At 37.5% G+C, this 13,364-nt stretch overlaps 1 protein-coding gene across 5 annotated transcripts in view; it reads right to left on the minus strand.

Moving 5' to 3' along the window:
- ATG10 (autophagy related 10) overlaps positions 1 to 13,364 on the minus strand; it is a 222,796-nt gene that overhangs the window by 76,326 nt on the left and 133,106 nt on the right. For all 5 annotated transcript variants that reach the window (XM_027100701.1, XM_027100699.1, XM_027100702.1 and 2 more), the window contains one exon: positions 763 to 860. In XM_027100701.1, the coding sequence (XP_026956502.1) occupies positions 763 to 860 (98 nt within the window). The remainder of the gene's footprint in view (positions 1 to 762; positions 861 to 13,364) is intronic.

Genomic DNA, 13,364 nt, shown 5'->3' on the forward strand with positions numbered 1-13,364 from the left:
GTGGCCTCTCCCATTGCGGAGCACAGGCTCCGGACGCGCAGGCCCAGTGGCCATGGCTCACGAGCCCAGCCGCTCCGCGGCATGTGGGATCCTCCCTGACCGGGGCACGAACCCGCATCCCCTACATCGGCAGGGGGACTCTCAACCACTGCGCCACCAGGGAAGCCCGCAAATCTATTTTTTATATCTACTTTTGTAGATCTATTTTCTCAACTTTTTCAGATCACTATTGCAAATTTATTATTAATCAAAAGTTAATTGTTTTGCAAATGCATTTATTAGTAAAATTCTGAAGCGTTATAGGTGACACAAGCTAAATCATCTATTTCTTGGTGTATATGCCAACTTTGTTTCTATTCTCATTTACTTAATACATTTTTATTGAATACCTACTGTATGATAAATACTGTGCTGGTGCTGGGTATACAGTGAAGAGGGAAAAAAAAAACCAGGGTCTGCCCACATGGGAGTACACAGTATAATGGAAAAGACAGACATTAAATTTTTTTCAAAAAATCCAAATCGATAATTTAAACCTGTAAGATGCACTATGAAGGAAAATTACAGGGTGCTATGAGGGCTTATAACAGGCTAAACCAAGCCTGGATCTGGGAAGATGTATTAAAGGAAACTGTCTTTGAACTGAAATCTGTAAGGAAGTAGAGGAGTGAAACAGGAAAAAAAAAAGTAGGAGAGAGAACTAGAAGAAAAGACGAGCAGAGGGAAAGAATCACATGTAATACAATGAAAATACTCTCTAACCTGTTGGGTAATAGTGTCCCACGGTCCATGCAGCAGCCGAGTCTTATAGCACTCATGAACTCCTTCCCATATGTCCTTCAGAGCTAAAGGGCTTCCATCTGTGAAAGTGCATGGTAAAGACTGCCAGTTAGTAATCCATTTGACACAATGGTGCTTGATGTCTGTCTAAAACTACTGAAAGAATATTATGATTTTAAAAAAATCTTTACTAGTACACACACTATTTATATACCAAAAGAGTGCTATATGAATTACTATTTTCTTCCTGAGGGAAATGTAAACATTCAATCTTGTCCCCTTTGTAACCATCTAACAGTTAAATTATCTGCTCATTTATTGCCTCTAGGAACTTTTACAAAATAAATAAGATCCAAACGTGTTTTAGAGAACTGATAAATAGAAGCATCGGCAAAGGACCAGGTAGATTCACATATTCACAAGGGTGTACTATAGATACCTCTGAAGTCTTAATACTTCCTCTAATCCTTAAATCAGAGACCATACACATGCTTCTTTCACCCTTTTGTTGGCTGAATATCTGTAATGTTCAAATAACTCTGTTGGGTACCATGGGGAATAGAGAGGAGGAAAGCACACAGTTTCTCCTAGTAAGGAGTATTTCCTTACTAGGGAAATTATGACAAGCATATCAGTAAATATTGATACTAAAATCCTAGGTAGAATGGTCAATGCCAGAGGAAAGCTGCAGTTCTCTGAGAGTCCAGAGGAGGGAGACATTAACACCCACTGTTTGTGGCAGGTGGAGAAGGGATCTTAGGGGTGGAGGGACTTGAGAAGGACTTGGCATGAAGAGATCAGTAAGAGCTTTAGTGAACAATAAACCTCCTTTTCTTTGAGCAACTTCGATTATTCACCTATATTCGTAATCACCCAAATAATGTATTTTACGAAGAATACTATGACACAAGGTAAGTAAAGTGGAGAAATAGACATCTAGGTTCAGAAAAGAAAGCAGAAAGAGGGAATTACCTAAGGACTTTAAAACCACACACTGTTGAAAAGAAGGTGGTCTTAAATTAGAATTTAGTGCTACTTGGCCCATTTAGAGCTAACCAAGTCCTCAAGACCTATGGGTGTGCTCTTTTCTTTAGGTAAGTAGACAACGTCATTTAAAAAAGACTCATCAGCATATTAGATCCAAAGAAGTATTTGGTCATCAGGTACAACAAAAATTGGAGAAATAATCTACTCAAAAGCCCCCCAAACCAAAAGGTATTGCATTCAGACTTATGGAGTACAAGTAAAGATGTGGGGTGTAGGAGAAGAGCACGAAATTTGAAGTCCGGGCTGAGTGTGAATCCTAGTATTGGCACTTATCCTGTACGTGACTGCAAGGTATTTTGCTTCTTGTTTTGTTTTTTAATTGAAATATAGTTGATTTACTATTTTGCTTTTAACTTTACCTGAAAAAATGAGGATAATAATCCTTTTCAAATCGTGTTCCTGGGACTCCCCTGGTGGTCCAGGGGTTAAGAATCTGCCTTCCAATGCAAGGGACGCGGGTTCGATCCCTCATCAGGAAACTAAGATCCCACATGCCGCAGGGCAACTATGCCCACGTGCCGCAACTAAGAGAGACCGACGCAGCCAAAAAAAAAAAAAATCCTGCTCTTGTGAACAGTTTATATCAGTGAACACAACAGGACTGTGTCACGCACATAACAAGAGTTCAATATATATTAGGTATCTCCTCCTAGCCCCCATTGCACCATTCCAGTAATTCTCATACCTTAAAGCTAAAAGGTTCATTTATAGACCATTATTTCTTAGAATTTTCTCACGTTGCTATACCACGCACATTGTGTTTGATACAGTAATATACTAATACCATAGGCAGGGCATTTCTCATGTTTGACCTGAAAAGTTGAACTTTTCTCAACCTTTATTTTCAATAAATAGCAATAGAATATTTTGATACATTTTCAATAAGTATCTTCATCTTGGCATTTATCTGGTGGCAGGAAACCATTATCTTGTGATAAATTGTTTTATTCCATTGACATTTCCATGTCTGTAAAATGAACAAGATTTATTCATCCAATTAACATTTGAATGTCATGTTTAGCTACAAGTTTAAAACAAGCTGCCTTCAATATCTGTGTTATATTATTTTCTGAACACATTTACAGAATAGGGCCAAACTTTAATCTCAAGCACTACACATCTTCAAAATATACACATACACGTGTGTGTGTGTGTGTGTGTGTGTGTGTGTGTGTGTGTGTGTATTGATGTTGGAAGAGGGGAATAGCATCTTAGGGACGTCAGTGTCAAATAGCAAACCAAATAATCAAATTATTAAAAGGTGACATGCTTTTAAAATAATTTTCAGGTGTCAAAGTTAAAAGAAATCAAGTTGTAGGATAATAAAATATTATAGCTGGTACAATTACTAATTTTATAGATAAGGCAACCAAGGTCTTGGGAAATATACATCTGCCAAAATCATGGCACCAGCTCATGACTGCACTGGAGCTGGAATCTCAGGACTCACAGTTCAGTGCTCCTCCTGCTATTCCGTGCTGCCTCTGAGGGTGAAGACTGCATCTGTCCTTTCACCACAGCAGCCCTGCTGTGCAGTTCTAAGCCTCACTCACACACTGTAAATGCTTTATATATATTTACTGAATAAATGACAAGTGAAAGGATGCTTTCCTTAACTTTATTTCCTCTAAGACAGGGAAAGGCTTTGCATACCTAGAGAAGAAAGCTGGGTTTAAAATCTGGTAATCAGTAATGATCTCAATTTTATTCCTTAAAATATTTCAGCTAAAGATCTAAGGATGGAGTAAATGGTTTGGCTATTACCACTGTCAAAACCCTGCACACCCTGCTGGAAACATTCATACAAAATGCAATAATCAGCAGCCTAGCAACAATGTGGAGAGACCCAAAACAAATGTTATAGGATATTTTCATCAGATTTGACGCTAGAATTAAGGGTATGTGTCATAAGTTTTCAGGCAACACGTAATTTAGAGAAAAAAATTTAACACCTTAAATATAAGAATTAAAAAATGACCTGGTTAGCTCAGAATAAGAGACAATCACAAGGAATAAAAAATAAGTTCAAAACATGGAAAGATGCATGATACTCTTTTATGTATGTCTATAAGAGTGCTACCTGCTTGCTACAAAGAGAAGAGTGTTTTTTAAGTGAATGGATGTGATTGGATTCTCTAATGTGTTTAGAAAACTGTTTAAAAACACACATATTAATGATGATCAAATGAGTGCTTGCACAAGTTACTTTGACAAGAGTGTCAGTCTCTCCAGTTTCTGCCAACCATTTACACTACGGAAGATCTGGGTAATATAGCTTTGTCTCTCACATACAGATATGACAATAATGATTTAATGAAGTATGATGTGGATTCTTTTCCCTAAACCCTCATCACCGGTTTGCCTAGAAATAGCTCACACCTTCAAGAGCAAAAACATACAAAAGTTAGTTCTGTGATCTTGTATTCAAAGACAAAAAATGCTGACCTGATCAGCAATATCTTCAAAACCATGACATATGCAATTGACATGCAAAATATATTCAAATATGACTGTATTACAAAAGCAAAATGGAGGCTTCACATATCCCACTGAAATCACTGAAATGAGATAGTCAAATATATTTTTTAAATCACATCATAAAACCTTAAATATGGCAGAAACATGAAGAATTTTGTGATTTTGAATCTATCTATCTATTTATGAAAACTGAAGACCCAAAACTTAAAATTAAAATGTGGATATACACTATTGATACTATGTATAAAATACATAAAATACAACTGATGGGAACATACAGTAAAGCACAGGAACTCTGCTTAATGCACTGTGGTGTCTTAAACGGGAGGGAAATCCACAGGGCAGGGTATATATGCATATGTATGGCTGATTCATTTTGCTGTGCAGTAGGAGCTAACACAACATTGTAAAGCAACTATACTCCAATAAAAATTAATAAAAATTAAATTAAAATGTGGACATAAACAAATACTTGGTTAAACTCATGAAACATTATTTTGTGCCTTCATGTTCAGCTGAAGTTATCTTCAATCAAGAACTTTAAGCCCTGTTTATAGGGTCTATTTTTTCCGTCTGGCCTCAGTCAGAGGAGACATAAGCATACTCAATCAACAACTCCCTAGTTTCAGACCCAAGATATTCGATAGCACCAATTTCAACATGCTTAGAAATCTCATTAATCACACTGAAGCTGAGAAGCTCAGTAAAATCCCTTGCATACTTGAAAAACAGAAGTAGAAGCTGAAATAATTTCAGCAGCAACCTACAAAGTGAGCATGGTAAATTAAGGTCATTTGTTTCACAAGTGTTTATTGAGTGCCTACTATGTGCTTCTATCACCTGCAATGATAATACACATTTGAGCTAAAGGAATATTCTCCCAGCAACCTATAATAAAATGTCAATGACAAAAGAGGCAGAGACATTGGATGAATAGAATAATTAAAAAGTACAATCTTTAGCAACTGCCAGTAGCATTTAATTTAACATTTTCATATAAAATCTCTCAATTGAATAATAACCTACATGTCAAGTAATCTATATATTACTCAAAATGTTCAGCTTTCTAAATTAAATTTCTCAGGGCTATTAGTTTTCATGAATCAAATAACAGCATGAGATATTTCACTAGCACTACCTAACGCTAGTGCAAGCATGCTGAAGTCACCTTTAACCTGCGGTGCATGCTTTCACTAAAATTTCATAACTCCTAAAAAGAAGATGAGCGAGAGTATAAATTATTTAGAGTAAATGTAAGAATAATGTTCTGAATGTGGTCACTAGAAATAAAAAGGAAAGGGTGGATTTTTCACAATGAAATATGTCATTACTCAATATATTGTCTTCAAAGGAGCTTTGAAGTCTATAAAAATTCATGTCACACTCCACAGTAAGGCAGAGATGATGCTCCATCAAACGGGAAAATTCATTTTTGCTTCAGTGAGAAAATTATATTGTGATATGAAATGAGTGTTAATTGTTCATGTACATTCACATCAGCTACTATGCTGGCTAATTCTGTAATTTTTATTTATTCCTACATACATTTTTTGCATTTTGAGTATTAACCTCAAGAAACCTGAATGAAAATTCCAAAAGTATAGATTATGGCAACTTCTCTTTAATGTTTCTTAAATTTTGGTTACTGCATTGCGCAGTAAAATAAAAAGGCTAAAGAGTTTGTCTTAACTCCATAGTTTTCTATGTAGCCTTGAATAAATAAACCATTTAACCCCGCTGAGCACTCAGTTTGTATGACTGTACTTGAGGAGAGTAACAGTTCCTATCTTACAGTGTTATTGTGAGGGCCAAGACACAGAACTCAGCCAGCATTACTGGAAGGTACTACATGCCAAGCCCCACTTTATGTATTAGCTCACAAACCTTAAAACTCTATAAAGTAGGTATTACTATTATTATCTCATTTTTTAGATGATGAAAGAAAGGAAACAAAAAGTTCAGTAACTTCCACAAGGTCACATAGTAATTAGCAGAGTGAGGAATCAGAACCAAGGCATTCCAGCTCCAGACTCTGCATTCTGACCAGTACCCAGGAGCTCTTTGTAAACTATAAAGTGATGCACACATATTAGTTGTGGTGTTGTTGGGTTTTTTTTTTTTTTTGCGGTACGTGGGCCTCTCACTGTTGTGGCCTCTCCCGTTGCGGAGCACAGGCTCCGGACGCGCAGGCTCAGCGGCCATGGCTCACAGGCCCAGCCGCTCCGCGGCATGTGGGATCTTCCCGGACCGGGGCACGAACCCATGTCCCCAGCATCAGCAGGCGGACTCTCAACCACTGCGCCACCAGGGAAGCCCCTGTGGTGGTGTTTTTGTTGTCACTAGTAGTCTCTACCAGCATTGCCTAACCTAGGAGTATCTAGAATTTTGCCTTTCCTAGGTTTCTTAGTAGGCCAGGCCTGCCCTTTCCCTCATCAATGCATGGACAAATCCCAAGTCCAACCAGGGCCTCTCTTGATCCCTCCAGCTCAAGGTAATCTCTGCCCTCTGAGGCCTGGTGGTAATTTTCCCCCCAGCTTTATTGAGATATAATGGATTCATAGCATTGTGTAAGTTTAAGGTGTACAATATGATGATTTGATATATGTATATACTGGGAAATGGTTACCACGATAAAGTTAGTTAACACATCCATCCCCTCACATATTTACCATTTGTGTGTGTATATATGTGTTAATGTGGTTAGAACATTTAAAATGTACTCTCTTAGTAACTCTCAAGTATAAATACAGTATTGTTAACTGTAGTCACCATGCTGTACATTAGACTCCCAGAACTTATTCATCTTATATCTGAAAATCTGTACCCTTTAGCCAACATGTACTCATTTCTCCCACCCCCGCCTCTGTCAACCACTAACCTATTCTCTGCCTGGTGACAATTTTTACCTCTCTTATGGCCCTTTACATATTCTACTTGTTACAGAGAATTTCAAACCTGTCTTGTTTCCCTCAGTAGACTGTAAGCTCCTTGAGGGCATCAATCATCTCTGATTCCTTTATTCATCTATGCATTCCAGAAACATTTTCATGTCTTGTGCATAAATATTTTCCAATGCTTGGATAGATGGATGTTCAATATTATTTCTAGAGCAATTAGCACAATTATTACTAAGAATAAAGACTGAACAATCATGATTAAAAATTCATTGATTAAAAGCTTTTCATTTATGTAAAACACTCATATAAATCTATAGTGTTAAGTAGATGAAGATAGAGTGAATATTTGATTTTTCAGCATCCCAACATAGTTCCTACTTGGGAGATAAATTCCAAAATAAGTGGTAGGCAGAACCCCATTCCATACCACTAAAGCCAAAGAGAGGCAGACATCTTAACACTTTTGCCTTCAGTTGACTCTACAATCTACCCTTCCAATAAATCCTTTTCTGCTTATCATGGGAAGGTTCAATTATTTGCAACTAAGTATATGCTAACCTAACTAATACACCCCAGATAAATGGTTTGTAAGTCTTGCTTAATATTTATCAATTTTCAAAATTATCATCCCCAATGTTTTAAATGTCATATATTTGTCTAGTAATTTTGAGTGGAAAATAAATGTAAGACATCTTTCAGTTACATGAGAAAGCTTATGTATGTTGCAATCCATCTTTATGAGAAATATGCCCAACAGCACAAAGAGGAGTAATTTGCGGGTCACCTTAAACTGTCCACAAACTGTGTTAAGAACTTACAATAATGCAGGTGATGCTATATCCTCTCATTTAAATTAAACACTTAACCTAGTAGAAGTACACACAAGACCTTCTTGAAGAATCTCTGAATCAGAAAATGTCCCAAGGGAAGCAAAACTGGGTCTACAAGGTACCCGAGACACCAACTCTGAGATACAGCTATTCATCAGAACTCCGAAGACCACATCACCAGATGAATATCTACATTAGGTCTGCTGGTTCTAAAGCAGAATGCACTCTACTTTCAATCCTACCCAAAGTGTTCTGAGGTTTGGATTCCAACCTCTTGCTCTGGCACACCAGTACTCAGCATTTTGGACTCCTGGCTTTCTTCCAATCTCAGTACCCCACAGAACATGGACCTGTTAACACCTGCAGCAGCACCCTGACTATCCATCCAACTTGATCTCCTTCCCATGATCACCTTCTCAGCACAGCACCTAATATATGGACTTAACGAACTCTGCTTTGGTGACTTTAAAGGAGGAGAAAACCAATATACTAGTTTCCAGTTACGCAGTGATTTTCCTCAGCATATTTTTAAAATAGGCTAATGAGTTTTTGTGCTGTGCACACAGTGGGCACTCATGTACGTTTTAATGGATGTTTCAAACAGGGCTTGTTTTGTCAAGAGTAAGCAAAGAAATGTTTCTTCTTTATGGTCCACAACACATTTATTTGTCCAGGAAAGCTAAAGTATAGTCCCTTATTGGTAAGAAAATAAATTTGTCTGCCTTTTCATGTCCTCTTCCTGTCCTCTGAATTCATGTAAAATCTGTTGCTTTTTGTGTATGTGATGCTTTGTACTAACACAGGTTTGAATAAACCTTTTAGCTAATTAGGTGTCCCTGTAGTTTTGTTGCACCTTTTCTTTAATACATTTTAAAATTAGGGTTTGACTTTTCAATAGGATTCTATCCCCATCATGTGTTCTAACCCAGCATCCTACTTGTACCCTAATTCCCCATAATGTTTCAAACATTTACCTGGTTCAACAAATAATTCTCATTAAATTCCCTCTATTATTTAAACTTTTCCGTTTGAATATATTTATATTAGTTAAATAATTTTTCATTATTTTTATTAATAATTTTCACTGTTTGCTCTTCAAATTTCATTTCAACCCCTAGAATCTCTTTTTAATGCACTAAAATTCATGTTCCATTGCATTATTATGACTTTGGCTAGACCTATGGTTTATTTAAATATAAGTGGCATATACAAACTTCCTTAAAGCTTCTCTACTACCAAATAAGGCTAAATTGTCTGCCAAGTCATTTTCTGTTTCCTGGTCATTATAATAATTAACTAGAATCATTTTTGCTTTAATCTTTAAGTACCCCTCTAATCCACCTTTCTTTCCTGTTCAACAGGCAGCCTTCACTCTCACTCTATTTTCCCTGAAAATATGTTCCTTCCAGTTCATTCTAAGAGACTATTAAAATTTTTTTTAAATATTTCTAACAACTATACCAAAAAAAGCCAAATTCCTTTTCCTAAATTTCACTCTTCATAATTTCTTCTCATCCTTCATCAATTCTCTCTCTGCTCTACTCGGTCATACTTCCTGCTCTAGAAAACCCCTCCTTTGATCCCATTCACTTTTGCTCAACCTCTTTCACCCTTTCATTATATCCTCCAACCCCATCCCATCCATTATCTCTTCCATAATTTTACCTCAACATATCTTTCCAACCATTTCTTCTACAATTTGGAATAGAGGTTTTCCTCAAACCAGCCTCTCATTGTTCCCCAAATACGCCATGCTTTCCAGCCCTACAGCTTGGCACTCACCTGTCTCCCCCTTATCCAGTGCTTTTCCCAGCCTCTTCAGAAAAGCCAACCTGTTATGTTCCCTTGAAAATTGTTGGGCAGAGCTATGAATATTTTACTTTTATTCTCCAACTTCCTCCAACCCCCATCTTTCCTGTTTTCCTGTCATTTACTTCTATATGGTCCAAAGACTCCCTCCTGTTCCACACCAGGGACAAGCCTCTTCCTCCTCCTCCCTGATGATGTATATACTATTCTAATTCCAACCTTTTCATTATTCTTCCTTTGAGCTGGGCTTTATCTTGGTTTGGTCATGCTGCCTTTAAGAAGGAATTATTCTCTGGCTATTTCTCTTGCCCTGTTTCTCCATGAGCATCATTCAAGCATATAACAAGTGGATAAATCTTCTACGTTAAATATCTGGGTTACATCTTTAATTCTATACTCTTACTCCCTGGGCCAATAATAGAATGGATCTCCAGAAAGAACAGACATTCAGTTGCTGAATGGAAGAAATGTTGTTTCCTTCCCTATTCAAAAGCAGCCCTTCTAACTAATTAAAGAAATATGTCAGAACCGTTCCCAAGAAGAACCCATATGTCAGCACCAAAGAATTAAATATTTTGAAAATGAGAAGAACCACTTGGCCTATTTTTCAATAGAGATCGCAAACAAAGGAAAGGAAGAGAGACAGGGAAGAAATTAATCAGAATTCAAGCTGAAATAAATATAGAAATCTCTAGTTGTAATGAAAGGTAAAACTAGGTAAGCTTAGGAGTCTGGTGAAGCCCAAAGCCATTATGTATATTTCTAAGGTTTACACCACATTTCTAACACTTACCATCAGCTTTTGACCAAGTCAAGCCCTCAAAAGGGAACACTGGGACATAAAAAGGTGCTGGAATGATGAGCAGCAGTTAGAAGCCTTTCGCACACTACAAATAATTCTTTAACGCGGTGTGCTTCAAAAATAGCTGGGGGAGGGCTTCCCTGGTGGCGCAGTAGTTAAGAATCCGCCTGCCAATGCAGGGCACACGGGTTTGAGCCCTGGTCTGGGAAGATCCCACATGCTGCGGAGCAACTAAGCCCGTTCGCCACAACTACTGAGCCCGCGCACCTAGAGCCTGTGCTCCGCAACAAGAGAAGCCACCGCAATGAGAAGCCCGAGCACCGCAACGAAGAGTAGCCCCCACTCTACGCAGCTATAAAAAAGCCCACATGCAGCAACGAAGACCCAACGCAGCCAAAAATAAATAAATAAATAAATTTATTTTAAAAAATAATAGTGGGGGAGAAAAAAAGGTGGGCCCTTGAAGACAAGAGTGCTTTGTGAGAATGGACTTCATAGACTACAGAGCACTGTCTGAATGTAGGCTATTTATTAGTACTTGAGAGAAGTGCAATTACCTCTCACCCACTGCTGGGTAGCAAATGGTATTAAGCGTGCCCCACCACCTCTCCTAAACCTAAAATGGCAAGAGTGGTTAGGGAAAAAAGAGTGCTGGGAAGGACTTATTTCTTCTCTTAAATTCATGTTAAACCCTAGGGAACGGAGTTCCTGTATGGCCAAGTAGTAGAAATGTTTCTGCGTATGCCCAGAAACAGAATCCTGTCTCACCTTAGCTGTCTGCCTTCAAGGATCAAATAAAAATATGTGTTTATAGAAGTGGCAGGGCTGCCCACCTAGCTTAGATGCTCACCTTTGAGTCCTCAGGACTTTCTATTTTCCTTAGTCAAGCATTCCTGTTGTCTCTGGGAAGCACCAGACTAAAGAGTAAAGATATATAGATGGTTTAGGTTCTGAGTTTCCTGGAGACAACAGCATTACTCCCTTCCATATAACTCATCAGAAAAGTTCAAATAAGGCACCATCACAAGGGCTATATGCAAAGATGGCTATATTTCCATCTTTGGGCTATATGCAAAAATGGTTAGAAATTCCTGCTCACTGTTTCATTCAATAAATACTTGTTGATACTGTGGGTATAAAAATGAGTAAGACAAAGAATACATATGTCATATATGTATTACACACACACACACAGAGCTATGAATAAAGTTTATAACTTTGTAGATTGTAAGTACTCACTATTAATTTCCTTCCTCCCTCTTTTTACCTTAAACCCCTATCTTCTAGCTTACCATTTTATAGGGGACAAGTAAACAAATATTTTTCTGATATTGTGCAACATGATATATAATATAATGTGATATGATATGACATGGGGGTGACAACAGTAAGTGGCATGTAAGCTGAGTCTTAGGCAGTAGTTGGCCTGGTGGACACCGGACATATCAAGGAATAAGAGGTAATCACAGTCCAATGATATGCATTTCAAGAAACAGAATAAATATTTCCTCTGGCATCTAAGCCAGTCGATAAAAGAAAAGGTAATGTCAATTTAAATGGGAATTACTTACCACTTTCTTTACCTAAAAAAAGAGGTACTGAAATAAAATTTAGAGCAAAGCAGAGAAACTAATTTTTACTGAGTCAAATGCAAAAAAAAAAAAAATCCTAAATATCTGTCAAAAACAAGGCTAAGTGAACTATTTTTGAAGCAACAAAAAAAGACCCCTGAGCAAGAAATTTTATAGCCATCCTTTTTCTAGGTCGGAACTCTCTTAGAATGAGACAAAGAAAAATCTGGACCTGGAATAAGAGGAAGATGTTAGGAATCCATTCACCACACTGACAGAGATTCGTTTAAGAGATGAAGGGCCAGAGTAATCACGTAACAAATAAAGAGGGAATGGACTGAGGGGAAAGAAGGAAAAATTCTGACACCAGAGTAAAGGCCGATACATTTTTAGAATACTCATTAGGTTAAGTTAGGTAGAAAAGAGAAAAGAAATTATTAGACTATGATAAAGGAAAGAACCATTTTTCATGTTTCTTCACAGGAAAACATTCAGTATGCTTTAAAAAAATTAAATGTGGTATTTTAATGTACCTGGAAAACCACTAAGTGAATTCCGGAATTAAAAAATTCCTAATGCTCATTCTATAGAACACAGAGTAGGGAGGGTGGAGAACAAGAAATGCTTCCACACAAAATAAATGACTCATTTTGATTTCCTTTATAAAAACGTAAATGAAGAGCATCTTAAAAATATATAAATAGGATCCAAAAAGTCTAGGGTTTTTTTTTGTTTTTTTTTTAAGAAATAGAAAACCGTCATGAAGAAAAGATCTTAGGAAGTATACAAATTTCATTAAAATATAATTGGATTTGCAGGAACAATTACTGTGCTGAACTGTAAGGGGAGCTGTTGGCACATAAGAGCAAAGTACACGTATGAGCTCATCCGCCGGCCTCGGCAAGACCCACTTCCAGCTAGAAGCAGTCATGTTTCAGCACCTCCGATTCCCTAATGCTGACAAGCTAAACAACTTGTTTTGTCTCTGGGAGCTCTTCTCTGGTGATTAACTGCTTATGGTGAATACTAATTATATGAAAGTACAGTATTGAAGAAGTAGTGTCCTATTTCCTCTACCTGCAGCCTTGACATGGCTTTGAATCCAGAAGGTACTGGGTAGAGCCCTTGCAAACCAAAACCTAGAAGGACA

The sequence above is a fragment of the Aethalodelphis obliquidens genome, unplaced genomic scaffold (assembly GCF_003676395.1).
Source record: "Aethalodelphis obliquidens isolate GAN/ISIS:26980383/991018 unplaced genomic scaffold, ASM367639v1 scaffold4, whole genome shotgun sequence".
NCBI classification, from domain to species: Eukaryota; Metazoa; Chordata; class Mammalia; order Artiodactyla; family Delphinidae; genus Aethalodelphis; species Aethalodelphis obliquidens.